The following is a 19,100-nucleotide window of genomic DNA, read 5'->3' on the forward strand; positions in this document are numbered from 1 at the left end:
GCCACCCAGATATTCAGCATCATACTCTTTCAATAGGCATTCTTACAGGGAGCCTGACAGATCCTGCTACTTGCCTTGTGACGTCAACTGCTGTGTACCTGCCAGGGGCTGGTTTTGATCCTGCCACCACAGGACTTTGCAGCTGTGGAGCCCTCTATGGATGGCCAGTCCCTATCTTTTGGGTCACATTCTGAATGTGGTGAGCCTAGTTGGCTCACCCTGCCTTCCCGCCTGCCCCTAACTCTGTGCCTAGGCCACCTCTGCTCACCCGAGTGACCTTATCCTTCCCTCCATGGCAGCTCTTCTCACAGTGCTGTGCCCTGTGCCAGAAATGCTGTTCCCTTTCCTACTTTTCTCATCCTCCAGGTTTGAGCTTACATGCATCACTTCGCTGACACCAGGCAGTTAGCTTTTCTGTGCCCCCAGCCCTGCACTACTACTTCCCAAACCTTGAATTATACTGGCTTGGGTTGCGTTTGGTCCACTTGTAGATCAAGCCTCTCCCAGACTTGGCCTGGAGGTCAGAGCCCGATCATCTGCCTGTGTAGCTTAGTGTGTGGCCCCCAATGGGAGCCCAGTAAATGCTGGATGATGAGTGGCTATGGCCTGTCAGCCCAGCTGTTTCTGCTCTCCCCCAGCACAGAAGTCCGCAGAGTGAAGTCATGGATCCCATCTGCTGTCTCTCGGGGTATTAGGAGAAAGAAGACAAAGCTCTGCTCCAGATTCACACTAAATAGTGTAACTCACCCAAGGGACCAAAATGCTGTTTGGAACCCAAATGTAGGAAACAGTGTCTTTACTCAGCCCACCTCCAGCCTACCATATATTGCCATGGGTGCCACCCCGCTACCCTCCTGGGGGTAGGGGGACAGTTCAACCAGTTTGCCTTCCTCTCCTCCCCCTGCATCCCTTTTCATTCCTTCTCCCCCTCCTTCACCATGTAAATAACTACCTTACTCAGCACTCTGGCATCTTCATTGTTTCCATCTACAACCCCTGGAGTTGGGTGAGAGCCTAATCACTGTTCCTATTTCACAGATGAAGAACTAAGGACCAAGGTTAGGACCAGGGAGGCCTTCCATGCAGGGAGAATGTGGAAGCAGCATAAGTCCCCGCTCCTCTCCCCTGAGGGACATCCAGACTCCCTGTAGAGAGGGCTTTGTGAAGGGTGGGTGGCCCAGCTTGTTGGGGAGGGGGCAGTCCTCAACATCAAGACGAGGGGCAAAGAGGATCCTGGGCAGGATAAGAGTGGGCCCAAACTTTGGCTAGTCTCTAGGACTCCTCAAGGGGAGGGGCAGCACTGCACAGAAGCTGTGGGAACCATTTGGGGAAATGGGGGCAAGGCAAGTGAGCCCAGTTGCTGAGAGAGTGGGTGGACATGATGGTGTGGTAGATGAAAAGGGGCCAGTGTAGAGAAGACGGAGGAAATGGTATATGGAACCCCATTTGCCCAAGAGCCACCCTGAGCCCACAAACATGGGAAGACATGGTACCAGATGGAAGGTGCCTGGCGTTTGGCCCACAGTGCATGGTAGAGACAGAAAGTGCTCAGTCCCCAGCCTCCAGTCTTACTTGGCATTACAGATCTCAGGCTGAGGGTGGGCTGGCCCAGACTTGGCCCACTCCTCCTCATGGCAGAGGGTGGAGAAGTGGGGAGTCCCTAGGAATGGCTCTACCAGGGTCAAAGAGTTAGCAACAAGAAGGGAGGCATGGAGCAGGGGGCCATGGAGGGCAGAGGCATGAGGAAGCTCCTTGCAGGGGCCCAGGCAGCACACCCTTGCTTTGAGAGCAGCTGGGGAGTTTTCAGAAAAGGAAAGCAGGCTGGAGACACACCAGGGAGATGGTTTCCAGTATCTGTTCAACCTATTGTCTCCCAGGCCACCTCCCTCCACCTGACGTGTTTTCCATCTCCCACCCCAACATCTGCACTGCTTCTGAGTGCTTTCCTCCCGGGGCACCGGTGATTCCTAGGCCTTGGCCTCCATTCCTAAGAATTTTTAACAGACGGGGGGCGCCTGGGTGGCTCAGTGGGTTAAGCCTCTGCCTTTGGCTCAGGTCATGATCTCAGGGTCTTGGGATCGAGCCCTGCGTTGGGCTCCCTGCTCAGCAGGGAGCCTGCTTCCCTTCCTCTCTCTCTCTGCCTGCCTCTCTGCCTACTTGTGATCTCTGTCAAATAAATAAATAAAATCTTAAAAAAAAATTTTTTTTAACAGAGGGAGAGTGTCCCTGTCTATGATATAAGAGGATTGGACTTGGATTCAAACTCTGAAGGGAATTGGGGAAAGGGAATTTGGTCCTCTCATCAGACCCTGTACCTGAGGTCTAGAGGCCTGTGGCTGAGAGGATGAGTGGAGAACTAGTTCCAGCCTCTTCTGTTCTGCCAGTGTGGAAGGTATGTGTGTTCATTCTCCCGAGTTGGCTTATGGGGTTCAAGTGGTGCTTATACAGGGCCTTACTGACCTCTTAGTAGCCCTTTGAAAAGCCTTGAAGGCTATGCCTCACCCTCTCCCAACCCAGATTAGAAAACTTCTTGTTTTCCCAGGATACAGTTAGGAGATTGGAGTAGAAAATACAGATTAGGTGTGCACAAATATTTAAGAAATCTGTCCTAAAAGCAGTTACCAGTCAGTGACTTCCCCCGTGGACAGAAGGGCTAACCACTACCCCTTTGCCCCCAGCACCTCCCAACAAAAAAACCCCAAATTCATGTCAAGTATACACCTTGTGCCTGGGGGGCCCAAGCCAACAGATGGGTTAACCTAGATGGTTGGACACTGACCACAGGCATACCGAGCAGAACAAAGGAATAGAGGTGGGCAAGATGGCTTTGGTCCTGGGAGAGGGCTATGAGCCAGCCCTGTGACTCTGAGGCTCCTGTCCTTAGCTGGGGTCCTGTCCTGGTTAGGTTAACAGTCACCACAGGTTCCAAAGCCAGGGAAGGGTACTTGGAGCTGAGGAAAGCCGTGGGTAGGAGCCCGAGCTGAGCCAGGAGCCTGAGCTGGATGGAGCAGTTAACTTCCAAGGTGCAAGATCGCATTATCCCAGGGGATAATGCTTGCGCTGGGCAAGACCTCAAGGACTGCAGAAGGGGAGCTAAAGACCAGAAAGGAGCCGGGGTCACCCAGGGATCCAGATGAGCTGCCCTCCTATGACCCGGAGAAGCATTTTTTCTGCCTAGAAGGATACTGCAGGGCTCCAGGAGCAATGTGGAAGAATGGTGTCCTGGGAGGCTTCCTCGCTCTGTCCCCAGAGTCTCCCTTCATCTTGGGGGCACTCACTTGGAACCCTATTGACCCCAGGGCCAGATGAGCCAAAAGACATTTGTTTAGTTTTCCTTAGAACAGCTGAGGCAAACTTGCATTTTCAAAAGGCAGTTTATTAGCATTGAAAGGGACAAGCTGGAGATGATGAAAATGTGCGCTGTCCAACCTCCAAAGCAAGACTTGTGCTCTCCCCCTGGACTGGGCAGCTGTGTGGCCCTTTGTCTGGAGGGGAGCTGCTACAGCCCCTGTCTTGTCTCCACCTGCCGTCGGGCTCTTTCCTGCACTCTGGGGATATCATCTGGGACACACTGCTCTGGAAGGTCGAGACCCTTTCCTTCCCCTGCCACCCACCTGGCTCCTGCCGACATCCAGTTGGTCGAGGCGCCCTATGCTGGCAACCTTCTCCCTCCAGGTCAGAGCCCAGCCGTGCTTCCTCTTGCGGCCCTGCGAACCCCTAGTCCCGAGAGGGAACCTTCTTACTCGAGCGGGCCCTCCAGCGAGACCTCCATCTGCAGTTTCTCCACAGCTTGCACCTTCCGAGTGCCCTCCCGGCGCCGGGCAGATGGCTGGTAGGAGCTCTCGTCACTGGCTGAACCCTGCCAGCCCTCAGTGAGGCCCAGCAGGGCCCGGACCTGGCGGAGGAAGCTAGGGCTGGAGAAGCAGTAGAGCACAGGGTCTAGGACACTGTTGAGGTAGGTGAAGGCCAGGGAGCCATGAAAGAGCTGCGTGCAGAGGTCAAGGGCGGGGCAGGCACCCAGGCGGAAGGCCACTATGGAAGCCATGCCGAAGACAATACTGGGCAAGAAGCAGACCGTGTAGACAGTCACCACCACAGCCAGCACTCGCACAGCTCTCCGCGGGCCCGCCTGCCCCCCAAGGCCACGACGTTGGATCTTGAGCCCGATGCTCACGATGGCAAATGTGATGAGTGCCAGAGGCAGGAAGAACTCCAGCACAAACAGGGCCTGGTGCCAGTGGAGCAAAGCCGAGGGCTTGACGCCCAGCCGGTAGCTGAGGCAGGAGCCGTCAGGATAGGCAGCCAGGAGCAGGTGTCCGTTGAGGAGCAGGATGCTGGCCCAGAGCCCCCCGGCCACCCAGGTGACCGCCCTCACGGAGGCCCGGCTCAGCGCGTGGTGGGGCCGCACCACCTTCAGGTAGCGGTGGAGGGCGATGGCCGTGAGGAAGACCACGCTGGCTGAGCGGTTGGTGGACAGCATGAAGAGGTTGAGCTTGCAGACGGTGGCCCCGAAACGCCAGCGCTCATGCAGGAAGTAGTAATCCACACGAAGGGGCAGGTTGACGATCAGGAGAAAGTCGGCCACCACCAGGCTGACCAGGAACACCGTGTTCGACATCCAGGGCCGCGTGTGGAAGCAGAAGATGAAGAGCGCCAAGCTGTTCCCCGCCAGCCCCAGGACAAACTCCATACCCAGGATCGGTGCCAGGAAGGCGGACACGGTGGGGGAGGAGGCTGGGAAGCAGGAACCCGAGGCCTCTCCTGCAGTGCCTGAATCTGTGGTGAAGGCCCAAGGAGAGGAGAGGGTGGGAGGGAGAGAGGTGGGGAGGGAGCCAGGGAGAGCGGAGGGAGGGAGAGAAAGGAGGGGAGAGGAAGAGCTCAGGTTATGAGATTCCATGGGCTGCTTGGGCCATGGACCTGAGAGAAGTTTCTGGGCTTTCTACCCCTGAGAGAGTGTTTGGGGCAGGAGGAATGATGTTCACTGCCCGCTGGCCACCACGATGACTCAATATCCTGGTGTTCTCATCAACATCCTTGTGGCCACTGAGAGACACCCAGCCAAAGGGGAACCCTGTAGCCTTCCCTCCTCTCCCCCTCCCCCCACACCTGGCTGCAAGGTCTCTGAAGAAGGGTGTGGGAGTCTGGGCCACCCCTGACAAGGGGAAGAGAGCAGGGCTCAGTAAGGGTGAGACAGAGGCCCAGGGAGACCCTGAGGTGAGAGGAAGGCCCAGCTGGGGTGAGGAGGAGAAGAGTGTCTGCAGCCTTGAGGGCTCAGACGTTTGCTTGCCTGAAGGCCAGAGCTGGTCCTGGCAACCCACGGCTCTCAGATTCACGCAGGCCCCCTGCACCCCGCCCCATTACCTGTACAGACTGGGTAGCTGCCTCCCTGTCCCCATCAGCTCCAGTAGCAGGGAGTGTGGTGCCAACAGGATGTTGTTCCTGGAGAGGGAGGTGGGGAGTCTAGCCGATACCTTGACCACGTGCTCATGGCCTTGTGGAATAAGCCTGTTTGTACCCCACGATCCCCGATTCCAGAGTGTCCAAAGTCCTTGAACCCTATGAACTATCTCCCACATGCAGAGGGCTCCCCTGCCAGTTTCTCCTGACCTGGGACCTGGGGCTCCTCCCCCAGACAGAACAATACAGTAAGCCTTCAAGATGCCCTGTCCACTGTGCGCCCCACGCCATTCTGACTCTGCATTCACCACAGATGGGGCAGTAGAGGCCAGGGCTGTCCTCAGGCAAGGCGCAAGTCCTGTTCCACCTCTGCATGGTGTTCTCAGGGGTGCCTGGGGCCTCAGGCTCCTCATGACCTGGGACAGGGCCGAGGGAGGCTGCGGTTCCAGATGCCTGCCCTGGCCATCTGGCTGCAGTCAGCAGTGGGCCAGGCATGCCCACTCGGCCAAGGCCTCGGGGCTTCAGACACAGTGGCTGTTGGCCTCTCTTAGAGCCTCCAGGTCCCTCTCTCCTCTGTCCCAGGCTCCCATCTGGCCAAGGCTGAGGTAGACGGGCTCAAACAGGCTGTGACCATGGGGTGTCAGGTGGTGAGACCACCAGCCTGAGCCTTAAATGCAGACAGGCCTCGTTTAGAACCAGAGCTGCTTGTTTGCTAAACCTCTTAGGGAGTTCCCTAGCACGGAGCCAATGTTCAGAAAAACAGATCTAATTTGCATTATTTTCTCAGAGTAGGTTTGCCCTGGGCACTAGGGAAAAGCTTGTCTTTTCCTAGCCACCTGGCTCTGTGCAGGGGACATCCTTGGGACATTCCCCATGTCCTCTCCTCAGTTCCTGCAGAGTACAAGGCCGTGCTGTAGCCCATGTTCATGCCAGCCTCTGCCTTCACCTCTTGGACTGTGTGAGTTTGTAGGGGGAGGCAGCCGTGTTTCTTCTTGGCCTGTGGGAGAGGAAAGCCTTAGGGGTAGAGAGATGGGCACAGTCTCTGACATTCCTCGGGGGTGGAAATCCTTTTCAGCAAAGCCAGGTTCCCATCTGCCCTGCAGCATAGCGAATCCAAACAGTGGGCTGCCCGGCCGCAGTGCGGGGAGGCAGGGTTGAGACCCCATGTTTTCCAGAGGAAGCTTTGACTCTCCCACCAGGGACCTGTTCCATCCAGATCCCACTTCATTTACCCCACCTGCAACCCCTTCTGGATTTCTCGCTGAAGTCCCAGGAAACTGAGCTCTGGTCTCTGCTGTAGGTTCTGGGTTTTGTCTCTACCCACAGCTGCTTCTAGGGTTCCCAGCACTCCAGAACCTTGCAGAGCACCCAGGAGCCTTCTGGGTCTTTGGACATGGTGCCTGTACATAGCCGAGGAGCAGACACCGGCCCACTGCCAAGTTCCTGATACCACTTTGGTTACCATGACCTTCATGTGTTAACTGTGGTCTACTCCAGGTGGTGGATCCTGTGTTTTTAAGTATTTTTGCTTTCTACAATTAGTATACATCACTTGTTACTAGGGAGGAAAAAACCCAACAGATGCTATTTTTAAAAGTCATCTGAAAAGAATAAGTGGGAAAGACCAAGAGGCAGAGGGACAATAAGAGCTATGTCCCTGGGACGAGCACCAGAGCTGAATGGATGGGCCACACACACAGTGAAGGGAGCTGCTTCACAAGTAAGGACACACACTAACAGACCTTCCATACACCTACTTCACCTGGTGCCCCCCACACATCAGACAGACACACACAGTCTCAGGAGCACAGGGGGCAGCCATCAGTGACAGCCCGTGTGCATGCAGACATACAGGCACTTGTCCACCAGGAAGACTTTATTGAGGGCCCTCTGTGTGGCAGGCGAGTGCTGTCCTGAGCCTGGGAGGACAGAGGGATGGAGAGGCAGCCCGGCCTCAATCATGGAGCAGACTATGTAAGGCAGTGGGCAGAGGAATGATAGAAGAGAAAGGGCATGACTGTCCCCCTAAGAGCCTGGCCGAGAGGAAGAGGAGGCTGGATGGCTATGTCCAGGGCCCTGCTCCAGGGACACGCAGTACATCGGCAGCAGCACGCGCAGAAGCAGAGAGGGGAACTGGGTGGGGGAGGGAGGCACTGTGGCTCCTTGGGGGGCAGCACCCAGAGTATCAGCCCAGGGGTTTCTTGCGGGTGGGGTCCTGGGTCACAGCCAGGGCCACAGAGTCCCGTCCTCGGTCCCAGGTGTACCTGCGGAGACACAGGTGGGCGGGGGTCAGACAGGTGGGTCCTGAGCATCCCAAGGGAAGGAGGATGGTCCTGCAGCTTGAGGGGAAAGTCCTCCCATGTACTCACGCATTCCCAGCTGGCACCAGAAGACTGTCATCTGGGACCAGGCTCAGGTGCTGGTCCCCCATTGTCACCACAGAGGAACCTTCCTGGGAACGAGGAGCAGGAGAACGGGAATGGAGGCCGTTGGGCCTCAACACCTATCTAGGTGTCCCTGAGTCTGCCTTCGCAGGGAGGTCCTGGGAGCCATTTCAGGTTCTGGGCATCCAAGACCCAGCAGCAGCCTGGTCCCCAGGGGCGAGAGGATGTCATTCCCCACCACCACCCCACCGTCAGGGGCCCCACTTGCCAACTGCCACAGCCACACATCCACGTCCTGTCTCGGGCCCTTGCTGCTGCCTTGTCCATGGACAATCACCTGGCAGGAAGCAACACACATCTTTCTGGTGCTTCTGCCCCACGCAGGAGATGGCCTTGAACCTGCCCCCCAGAAACTGGGCCCGCAGCACCAGGCACAGCCTTATCTTCATGTGTAGAGTCTAGACCAGGACTTGAAGAGGAAGGCTGCCAGGCCGAGGGCCTCCCCACTGCCTCCACAAGGAGAAGTGCTGCCTACCTGCTGTCCAGGACCACGCCAGCTTGCCCTTCACACAAACACGTGCACATCGGATTCCTCAGCTGCCCATCCCCACAACTGCTGACCCATATGAAGGCCTGACTGCCAGGGCACACTCGGGACCCAGGCATTCATGTGCACACGGCTTAATGTGGACTCACATATCACACACATAGTTCCACAAAGAGGGCCCACCTGCCTTCTTCCATGAGATTCTGTCCTGAGGAGGAGGAGATGGGAGGGGACCAGCCTCTTTCGACCTGCATCAGCCTGGCGGCTACTGGGCAGGCCTTGCTCCTGCTGGCCCAGAGTAGGACTCAGTAGATATTCTTTTGGCATAAACTGAAGCAGGGGGGAAGCAGGCATGTCCATGAGGCAGAAGGCAGGACCGTGAGGCCAGCTTGGTACCAAATGCCTTTGCCGTGATGGGCTGGGAGGTATACACCTGCTTTCAGGGCCCAGTCTAAGCTCAGGTGTCTGCAGGCCAGAACTTTCGGGGCAGGTGTGCACCCAGGGAGCTTCCCTCCACGAGGGTGTCTGATTCAAACTTTGAGGGATGTGCCAGGGGCAAATTATAAAGCCCAAGCAAGCCCAAGCCTGGCACCTTGTCTAGCCCAGGATACCTGATAGGACCTGGGCACTGCCTGCTACTCCTGGCATCCAGTCCTGGTGCCTGCAGCCCTCATTCCCCTAGCAGTGCCAGGCTATTTCAAGCTTCCACACCTTTACCTATGCTTCTCCCTTACTGGGAATGCTCTCTCAGCCTCCCTTTCTTCCTTTGACAAGCTCCTATATTTGCTTTAAAAAAATGTAGCTTACACATCACCTCCTCCAGGAAGTCTTTCCTGACTTCCCTCCAAGCCTGGGCTTGTCCTTCATTGTCCTATGGCTTCCTGAAGCTTCTCTACCAAATAACATACCACCTGATTGTGGTAATTGTTGATTAACTTGTCTATTTATCAGACCATACACTCTTTGAGGCAGTGACTCTTATCTTTTTTTCTACCAAAGCCTGAAACATAATAGCCATTCAATAAATGTTGAATGAAAGAAAGGCAGCTTTATTTGGGTGGGTCTGTCTCTGTGCCCCTCTCCATCCCCAGGCACCACTCTTCCATCTCACCCCCCAGGTTGAGACTGTCCAAAAGTTCAGGAATTCCTAGTAGAAGGATAACACTAGGCCCCCAGGAATCAGTCAGTGGATGGGGCAACCCCCTACTCTGAAGGCAAAGAAGGACTGCTTGAGACCACGTAGCCTCCACTCCTCGCAAAGCCGTCACTCTCTGAGTCAGGGAGGAAACAGGAAGGCCTTTGTTTATGTCACAACCTCTGAAACTCTGTGTGTGTGTGTGTGTGTGTGTGTGTGTGCGCGCATGTTGGGTGATTAGTTCCCATTTCCCAGGGCTGCTGGGTAGATGCCCTGGGTGGCCCAGGGCCTCATTACCTGTGTCTCATAGGAGTCCCCAAACAGGCTGAGGGATGTGCCTTCCTGCAGCTGCTTGTGGTGCCCATCCAGCCAGGCCTCCAGGGACATGGGCTCCATGACAGATCGTGTGCTCAGGAGGAATGGTGGTTTCTGGCACAGCTGGTCTGCACCCACAGCAGAGTTATGTCAGTGGTCTCCGGCCCGGCCTGCCCAGAACCCCAGCAGCCCAGGGGTCTCAGCTCTGAATCACCAGAATGGGCTCTGGATCCAGCTTGAGGACCAAGCAGCCACATGGGGGACACTATTTGGGGCCATCATCTCATGCCTCGAGTACTGGGAAGAGTACTCAAAAGGAGACTGGTATTCTGGGGCAAGACCCATTCTACTCTGGGAAAGCAGAGAAGAAGGGAGAAAGGCAGTTCCCAGGGGGCTCACCAGGGATGGGCTTTCCTGTTTTGTATTGCTCAGAGCTGAAGAACCTGCGGGGAGAAAGAGGGAGGAGGACAAGTGGCCAGCATTCCCGAATTAGCGGCCCAGGGAGACACAGATACACACACACTCATATGCTCTCGGGTGCAGAAGCCCACACACTCATGCGGTCCCTATACAATTCCATGTAGGTCCACCCTCACCTCCCTTACCAGCCCAGGCCCTCCCACTCTGGAAGGGGCAGACATCCCCCCTCCCCAACACCCCAGGCACGCTGGCTCCAGTGCGGTGGGGACTGCTGGGTGGATCTGCCCTGCCCGGTCAGAGCAAGGGGCCTCAGAGAACAAGGGGCAGGGACAGGGCTGAGGGCTCACTCCTGGATGATGGGAGCCAACTGTGTGCCAAGGTCCTCGCAGTAGAACCACTTCTCGAACAGGACGTCCGTAGTGTCCTCCACGTAGTACCTGCCAGAGCAAAGCACAGGTAACCCAGCTCCCCACCTGGGCAGCCTCGGGAGGGCGCTACCTGTGGAGGTCTGGACAATGGCTAACTTTGGCCCCCAGAGCTGGATGCTTCTTGACCCCGTTAGCACAACCTAGTGGCTGACGCTTACTCGCCCACCCCTGGCTCTCCCAGAAGCATTATATGCCCCAAAGTCTGGTGGCGGGGTGGGGGGTAGGGGGAGTGGTGGCTATTATCGAATCTATTTGCATTCCTGATTGCCCAAGTTTGACCATTTAAGATGCTAGAACTCTGGGGCTCGGAGAAGGTGGGTAACTGGGCAGGGATTCCACAGCCTGTAAGTGGCAGGAACCGGACAGACTCGAGGCAGTCTTAGAAACACAGACAACATCAATAACAAGGGTCTTCATTTTCCCAGACAGGAAGCTGAAGCTGAGCCTGAATACAGGGCCTGTGGCTGGGGAGTCTAGATCAGCTGCAGCTCTAGATCAGAGTGCAAGGAACCTTCTGGAACCGACATGCAGAAGATACTCCCAGATGAGGTGTCCTTGGGGTCATGGATGCCTTTGAGAATTGGAGCAAAGGGCTGGGCTTCTTCTTCAGAGGCAAAACCACGTAAGTGTACACCTAGCCTCTCCAAGACCAGTCCACCCAAGCCGCAGGCCGGCTCAGTGAGCTCCTCCGCTGGCTGATGGGGGTCGTGCCTCAGGCCCCTGGTGTGTGCTGTGCTTTTGTTGACCTAATGTCTAATTCTCAGGCTCTACTACTCCCAGGGCCAGGCCTGGTTCGTCCTTTCCAGCTCCTCCTGAGAAAGAGAAGTGGTTTTGCGTATGGGACATGGTTTATAGACACACAGCTCATCTTATCTTCAATCCTGGGCTGGAGCTGGCCACCAGAAATCTTGCCTTCAGAGTAGCATTTGAATGCTGAGCCCCTAGCTTTTTTTTTTTTTTTTTTTTTAAAGACTTTATTTTTCCATTTGAAAGAGAGAGAGAGAGGGAGCACAGCAGAAGCAGGGGAAGAGCAGGGGAAGGAACAGAGGGAGGAACAGGGGGAGGAGCAGACCTGCCACTGAGCTGGGAGCCCCATGCGGGAATCGATCCTAGGACTTCAGGATCATGACCTGAGCCGAAGGCAAACGCTTAACCCACTGAGCCACCCAAGCATCCCTTAAAAAATAAAGTCTTAAAAAAAAAAAAAAAAAGGTCAAACAGGAAGATGAAATCTCTTATTGAATTTGCTGTAAAAATGTTATTGAAGATGGGGTGCCTGCGTGGTTCAGTCACCCAACTGAATCAACCAGCTCTTGATTTTAGCTCAGGTCATGATCTCAGGGTTGGGGAGATAGAGCCCTGCATTTGGTTCTGTGCTCAGTCTGTCTCTCTCTCTTTGCCTCTTCCCCAACTCGCATGAGTGCAAGCTCTCTCTCTCTCTCAAATAAATAAACAAATAATTTAAAAAATGTTATTGAGGACACTATCCACTCTGTCACTAAAGACTTCTTTCATAAAGCCCGGTGAAAGATGTCTTTTGGAATCGAAGGACAGACCTCTGTTGCTGTAACAGTATAGGTTAGTATATCATTGTGTTTTTGAAAAGCATTGAATAGTATAAGGAATGCTCATGAGTTTCTTAAGTAACAAAATCAAAACTCAACCCCATGCTTGCTAAGACTGCAACGCTGTAAGGTGTAGATATGAAAGAGAGGCAAGACAGAAGGTGAACAGTTTTGTGAGGTTTAACTGATGACAGGTTTTTTTGTTTGTTTGTTTGTTTTCTCTTTATTATTGTCCATTTGGTGTTACGGAGATATCATTCACATTTTATAACATTTTCCCTCTTCCTGAAAAACAGTTTTAACTTGCCTCCTTTTACTTTTCCTGACTTCAAGCCTGAATGTGTATGACTTTGCTGATTAGAAAAAGGGGAAGTGGGGCTCCTGGGTGGCTCAGTGGGTTAAAGCCTCTGCCTTCAGCTCAGTGAGCCTGCTTCTCTTCCTCTCTCTCTGCCTGCCTCTCTGCCTACTTGTGATCTCTGTCTGTCAAATAAATAAATAAAATCTTTAAAAAAAAGGGGGGGAAAGTATTAAAAAATGCCATTGTAACAGGAGATGGGGGGCAAAGGATCCCGATCTCAGGAACTTGGGGAGAAAGTGTAATTTTCTTATTTAAAAAAATACAGAAAAATAGTTTAGCTTTTGGAAAAATCTGTGTCCCTCAGAACCACAGGCTGCATCAGATAATAGATGGGTGACTGACTGATGCCCACTGGGAGCTCAGCTCTGGAAAGAGTGGCTGCCCCCCACCCCGCCCCAGTGTTTGTCCCCTCCTCTGTGCTGACTCACAGTCCTATCTAGATTGACCTGACCCTAATTTCCTATTTCTCTGTAATGCCAGCTCTGCTGCCTTCTAGCAAACTCAACTCCCCTGTACCCAGTCTTCTTCTTCTTCTTTTTTTAATCATTTTTTTTTAAGATTTTATTTATTTATTTGACAGAGAGAGAGAGAGATCACAAGTAGGCAGAGAGGCAGGCAGAGAGAGAGGTGGAAGCAGGCTCACCGCTGAGCAGAGAGCGGGATGCCGGGCTCAATCCCAGGAGCCTGAGATCATGACCTGAGCCAAAGGCAGAGGCTTAACCCACTGAGACACCCAGGCGCTCCTGTGCCCAGTCTTCTTATCTGTGAAGTGGAGATGACAGCAGCCCCTGCCTCTCAGGATCCCCGGGCGGGTGAGATGGATAGATACACCTCAAGCATCTATCGGAGGCCCTAGCCAGTGTCATATGCATGTCAGCCCCGGCTGTGGAATGAGCTAGGGGTAAGAAACAAGCCGAGGGCATCCTGGGGGAGGCTGAAGGAGGGCATTGCTGGGAAGAGTGGCAGTGTTCCTGGCCGCCCACGCCAGGCAGGGCTGACTTTGGCATCCCCCTTACCCCCAACCCCCCAGAGACCTCGGTGCGGGAAGTACAGGTTCTGGTCTTCAGGCTGAGTGGGCTCCCAGGGGGTCACAGAGGACATCTCTCCTAACCCCCATCATCAGACCCACGCTCCCACCGCCCCTAACTCGTCCCGTGAGCCAGCAAACACAGGATCTGCACTGCTTCTAACCCTCTCCGTGGTCAGCAAGCACTTCCCTGAGTCTATCTAGGGTCTTTCCTCTGCCACTTGCCCCCGTCTCCGCCCTGGATGCCTGGACGAGGCCTATTTACCTGAGCCCATCCAGCTCCGTTTGCAGCCGTCTCCGTTCAATGACCAGTCCCACGGTGTCGGCAAACCTCTGTGGAGAGTGGGGTACCCCAGCGGGAAGCAGGAATATCTGCAGTGGGGGAGACAAGGTGTCGGCAAGGCAGCAACCCCCTCTGGAGACCTGGGCGCCCCCCATGTCCTGGCCTCCCCCGCTGGCCCATGGGGTCCAGCAACGCCCCCCTCCCCCTTCAAGCCTCCAGCCCAGAGTGGAGGAAATGTCCGGCCTTGCTGAAGATGGGCAGCTCACAGGAGGAAGAGCCCAAGGTCTGGGAAGGGAGGCAGGACAAGGCAGGGAGGACATACTCCCAAAGCCAGAGCTCCCAAAGCCAGCACGAGAGGACCATGGGTTCCTGCTCCTTGGAGCCCAGGCTCACCTCTCCCTGCCGAATGGTCACAGCCCGGTGTTTCCCTCGCTCCAGGACCTGGAGAACCATGTCACCCTCTAGCTGGTAGAACACCTATGGGACAGGACAGCGGTCAGGCTCTGTCCCTGCCTCCTTCCTCTTCGAGGTGCTTGGCCTGAGTTCTGATCTGGACACCTGAGAAACTTCCTGAAGGCCTTTATGAGCAGTTCTGTCACTCCAGCTTTGAGGCCCCAGTCTCCCCTGACACATGCTACAACTGGAGTGCTGGGGCCGCCAGATGAACTGTACCCCAGCTCAGGCAGATGTTAAATTGAATCTGGCCTCCAAGGCCTTACAGGGGCACAAACCCACTTCTAGCCCAATTCCTCCCAGCCACCTGAGTGTCTGTCTCTCCTGAGAGGGACCACCTGCTCAGGCCAGCCCTCCTCATCTGTCAGCCACCAGCCGAGTCACTGCTTGGCCTGGGCCCTTCAGTGGACACCCACCCACACTACCAGAGCAGCTTGGGGAGGCCCAAAAGGGGGTGTGGGGCAGAGACGCTTGGGACCAAGGGAAGGAAAGAGGGAGTGAGACGGGAAAGGTGGGCATTGACACCAGGGCTAACAGAGTGGAAGCCTCTGGAAGGCAAGAGGAGGGGCCTAAGGTTGACTGAGGCAAGCAGAGAAAGCTGAAACCAGTCTAGTGTACCACACGGCTCAGTGGCCATCCCTATCCAACCTGGTCTTCTCTCTGTGGCTTTGGATATTCCTGCTGATTATTGCCACAGAGGAAAACGGTCTCCCGTAAGGTGCAGTGAGAATCTGGTGGCTGGGAGAGATGTGAGGGGTTATCTGGCCTGCTCTGGGAGGCTGCTCCTTGCTGGCCTGGGGTCCTCACTCCCCTGCCGCGCCCACCCCCTCAACCCCCCACCCCGCCCCCGCTACATGCTCTGTAAATATTTGTTGAGTGAGTGATTCTCCTGTGCTTCCTCCAGGCCCTGGCTGTGGCTGGGAGGCCTGGGGTCGGGGTGGAGGCTGGACTCTGGACCTTGAACCCTTGCATCAGGCCCCCCGTGATGATCTTTTGTCACCAGAGATCCTGAAAGCTGGAAATCCACCAGTGTCCCTCCTTCAGGGGGCCCATCTTTTTCTTTTTCTTTTTTTTTTTTTAAAGATTTTATTTATTTATTTGACAGACAGAAATCACAAGTAGGCAGAGAGGCAAGCAGAGAGAGAGGAGGAAGCAGGCTCCCCGCCGAGCGGAAAGCCCGATGCGGGGCTCGAACCCAGGACCTGGGATCATGACCTGAGCCGAAGGCAGCGGCTTAACCCACTGAGCCACCCAGGCGCCCCCATCTTTTTCTTTTTAATTCTACTTTTGTTTATTTACCTTGGGCTAGGGGAAGTACAGAGAGATGGTTCAAAATTTGAGGTACAAGAGGGTATTCAGTGCAAATTCCCCCACCCCCCCCCCCATCAAACAGCCCCCAAGAACTCCTGTGTCTTGGGCCCTCTAGATAAGGAGGGAGCCTCTCCGTCCCAAACATTTCCGGAGAACTCAACTCCGGAGACCAGAGTGGAGCACCCAGGTCCCTGTTGGCATTTGGGTCTCATTTGGGAGGCCAGTCTTCCATATTCAGATTTGAGGGGGAGGGACCAAGCCATCGCACCTGGCACAAGGATGCCCAAGGAATGATATTCAGCAGCTGGAGCCTCCCTCTCATACCCACAGAGCCTGGGCTCTTTCCCAGGGCTCCCCCCCACAGAGCTGGAGGACGGAGCCATCCCTGTGCACCCACCAGGTGCAGGCAGCCGTTCTGCCCTGGAATTTCAGTAGCACCCCCCTCATCCATCAGCCACCTGGCCACCCCCCACCCCTCCTGTCCACAGGCTCTGGCTCTTGCTTGGGCAGTGTCCCCTCCTCCAAGACTATTAAAGAAGCGGGCAGTAGCAGGCGTACCTCCTCACCCTCCTCGATGTGGTAGTCCTTCCTGATGTTGGGGCCCCCGACGAACATGACTTTGAGCTGCTCCTGGTGCCTGCAATGGACAAGGGGGAAGAGGTCCTGAACCAGCTCATGGGATAGGACAGGAGGGGTGCAGGGGCCATGGGGAGCCTGGAAGGAGCCTGGATACACTTGGGAGAGGTGACAGGGTTGTTTCTGTATCATTGTCCCTACAGTCTTTACATTTCCTCCCTTCCCCTCTCATCTCAGTATAATTGTGCCCATCCAAGTGTGTGTGTGTTTGTGTGTGTGTGTATGTGTGTGTCTCTCTCTGAGACTATTTGTATACCTGTAGACTCTTTTTGTACCTGTATCTCAGTGGATTTGTGCGTGTGTCCCCAACATCCTCTGACCTAGTAGTGGGGGACTTACCGCTTCATCAACCAGGATCCTTGGTCTTGTTCAAGATCTCCAATTACTTTTTTTTTTTTTAAGATTTTATTTATTTATTTGACAGACAGAGATCACAAGTAGGCAGAGAGGCAGGCAGAGAGGGAAGAAGCAGGCTCCCTGCTATGCAGAAAGCCCAATGCGGGCCTTGATCCCAGGACCCTGGGATCATGACCTGAGCTGAAGGCAGAGGCTTTAACCCACTGAGCCACCCAGGCGCCCCCATATGGAAAGTTCTTGAATGAGCCCACTCCAGAACTATTTCCAGCCATTAGCTGGAGTACCTCAGCCAGATCATGTCCCTCTTCTGCTCGCCCCTCCCCACTGCAGTTTCATGTAACCCCCTTACCCCCGAATTCATATGTTGAAGTCCTACCCCCAGGACCTCAGAATGTGATCCAATTTGGAAATCGGGTCTTTGAAGACGTATGTAACTGGTTAAGCCACAGTGAAGTCACACTGGAATAGGCCGGGCGCCTAATCCTTATTAAAAGGGGAAATGTAGGGGAACCTGGGTTGTCCAGTCATAAGCGTCTGCCTTTGGCTCAGGTCATGATCCTGAGGTCCTGGGATGGAGCCCCGCATCAGGCTCCCTGTTCTACAGAGAGTTTGCTTCTCCCTCTCCCTCTGTACCACCCCTGCTGTGCGTGTTCTCTCTCTCACACTCTCTCTCAAATAGATAAATAAAGAATTTTTTTTAAAGGGGTGGGTGGAATTTAGACCCAAACACACTGACAGGGAGAGTGCCCTATGAAATGAGGACAGAGATCAGGTTGATGCAGCAGAAGCCAAGGAAGGCCAAGATTGCCACGAAGCCCCCAGGAGCTAGGAGAGGCCGGGGGCAGACTGTCCTTGACAGCCCTAGCCAACAGGGGGTGGGGGGGCCACAGCTCTGTTCTGTCCCATGGCCCATTATGCTGGCCTGCCTCCACTCCTTGTCTGTTTTTCTATGTATTGGCCTCCTCCTCTCACCCAAATGTTAGCTCCCCGAGGAAGTGACTGTCAGTTTGTTTTCTGCTGCATCTCCAGTGTCCAGAACAGTGTCTGGCAGGTACTGAGAGCTCAGCAAACACCCGCTGAACAAACAAAAGGCAGGGCCTGCATTTTGTGACCGTTATTATTGGGGCTGAGCCAGAGGCTTGGGTGGGGGAGCCTGGAGGCAGGGGCAGCCCGCACCACCCAGGCTGGTGGTGACAAGAGTGGCCGCAGAGCAGTGGCCAGAGGGCTGGAGAGGAGCAGAGTGAAGTGAGATGTGGTTGGGGCCCCTTGGGGGACCGAGAACCAGCTGCACAGGGATGAAGAGGAGGAAAGGGGTAAGGGCCACAATAGTGGTAGAAGACAGGAAGCTCTGGGATGGGAGTAGGGGTTTGGCTGTGAGCTGGTGATGGCAGTGCCACACGGTGACCAAGGGTGTGGACTTGGGAGTCACACTCTTACATTGGCTGGAGTCTAGACCAGGACCCATGCTAGCTTGTGGGACACTGGGAGAGTCCCTATTAGAATCCCACCTTAAGCAGCTAGTGTGAGGACTAAACCTCTGGCTTGTCAACGTGTGCCAGTACTGCTGTATGGTTTGGGGTACTGGGCCACTGGGATGTTCTGCAGATATGACAACGTGAACCAGGAGCTGGGGAGCACGCGAGGCCCGGCCATGGGGTAGAGGGCAGGGAGGGACGTGAAGGGGCCACAGAGGAGGTCTGCTGGAGAAAGACTGGTGAGGAACACCACCGGCCCTTCTGGGTGCTGTGGGCAGTGGTGGCTAGGTGTCGCCTGGTGGGAGTGTGTATGCACGCTTGTAAGGAGGGGCCTGGGGAAGGCACAAAATCGAGATCCTCCCGCAGAAGCTGATCTTCCGACTTGACGCACTAGCGGCAGGTTCTACTGCAATTCTGGGGCATCATTAAAACCACACTCCCCAGACTTCTGAGAGTCACTGGGGGTGGGGTGGGGTGGGAGAGCTATTTCTAAGCCCTGGGGACAGGGCGGTGACCTGCCATCTGCATCTCCGCTAGTCTCAGTCACCCAACCATCTTCAGAAATCAAGGTCACGATCTCCAGGGCAGAGTCTCGAAAGAGGAACAGATGAGGGTGGGGGAATCCAGAACAGCCTGCCCTCCCCCTTCCCCGCCGAAGGCACAAGAGGATGGCAGGCCCTTTCCGCAAACTCCTGGGTGAAGGAGCTGGGAGCTGGAGGGTGAGGGTTGAGGGGTGCGGACGGAGGAAGGGAGGTGGGGGCAGAAGACAGGAGGAGGGCAGCGTGCGTGGGACTCACAGGAGCTTGTTGCAAACCGGGGGCAGGAAGGAGGCCCGGTTCTCCTCCACCCAAGTCTTCACCCTCACGGGACGCTCCATGGTAGCCCGGGAGCCGGCTCTGGAGCCTGTGGCCCTGGCGGGCGTAGAAGGGGTGCGGCTCCGCCCAGCCATTGGCCGCCTAGCGAATCCGCAACCCTGGGTGGGGGCAAAGGGCGATGCAACGCCCCCCGC

The 19,100-nt window shown here is 55.3% G+C and overlaps 2 protein-coding genes across 4 annotated transcripts; both read right to left on the reverse strand.

Annotated features, from left to right (window-relative positions):
- Positions 1–3,363: 3,363 nt before the first annotated feature.
- OXER1 (oxoeicosanoid receptor 1) lies at positions 3,364–7,135 on the reverse strand. Of its 2 annotated transcripts, XM_047745437.1 has the most exons (3): positions 6,630–7,135; positions 5,400–6,394; positions 3,364–4,776 (listed from the first exon to the last, which is right to left on the reverse strand). In XM_047745437.1, the coding sequence occupies exon 3, from the start codon at positions 4,688–4,690 to the stop codon at positions 3,740–3,742; it is 951 nt and encodes a 316-aa protein (XP_047601393.1). In that variant the 5' UTR covers positions 4,691–4,776; positions 5,400–6,394; positions 6,630–7,135; the 3' UTR covers positions 3,364–3,739. The 2 variants fall into 2 exon arrangements, with proteins under 2 accessions (XP_047601393.1, XP_047601392.1); XM_047745436.1 differs by having other exon boundaries at positions 6,234–7,135.
- A 120-nt stretch (positions 7,136–7,255) lies between these two features.
- HAAO (3-hydroxyanthranilate 3,4-dioxygenase) lies at positions 7,256–19,060 on the reverse strand. Of its 2 annotated transcripts, XM_047745438.1 has the most exons (10): positions 18,889–19,058; positions 16,182–16,260; positions 14,253–14,336; positions 13,842–13,948; positions 10,546–10,635; positions 10,178–10,221; positions 9,761–9,906; positions 8,050–8,118; positions 7,767–7,849; positions 7,256–7,661 (listed from the first exon to the last, which is right to left on the reverse strand). In XM_047745438.1, exons 1-10 carry the CDS (start codon positions 19,038–19,040, stop codon positions 7,583–7,585), a joined length of 933 nt encoding a protein of 310 aa, XP_047601394.1. In that variant the 5' UTR covers positions 19,041–19,058; the 3' UTR covers positions 7,256–7,582. The 2 variants fall into 2 exon arrangements, with proteins under 2 accessions (XP_047601394.1, XP_047601395.1); XM_047745439.1 differs by lacking the exon at positions 8,050–8,118 and having other exon boundaries at positions 18,889–19,060.
- Between the last annotated feature and the right edge of the window lie 40 nt (positions 19,061–19,100).

The sequence above is a fragment of the Lutra lutra genome, chromosome 9, assembly GCF_902655055.1.
Source record: "Lutra lutra chromosome 9, mLutLut1.2, whole genome shotgun sequence".
Classification (NCBI taxonomy): Eukaryota; Metazoa; Chordata; class Mammalia; order Carnivora; family Mustelidae; genus Lutra; species Lutra lutra.

Excerpts from the sequence above, each read along its gene's own strand:
- OXER1 (XM_047745437.1), bottom strand. The coding sequence starts at position 4,690 with ATGGAGTTTGTCCTGGGGCTGGCGGGGAACAGCTTGGCGCTCTTCATC.
- HAAO (XM_047745438.1), bottom strand. The coding sequence starts at position 19,040 with ATGGCTGGGCGGAGCCGCACCCCTTCTACGCCCGCCAGGGCCACAGGC. Across the intron at positions 14,337-16,181 it reads ACATCGAGGAGGGTGAGGAG|GTGTTCTACCAGCTAGAGGG; the intron begins GTACGCCTGCTA and ends CCTGTCCCATAG. Across the intron at positions 8,119-9,760 it reads GGGACTCCTATGAGACACAG|GTGATTGTCCATGGACAAGG; the intron begins GTAATGAGGCCC and ends GCTTCCTGCCAG.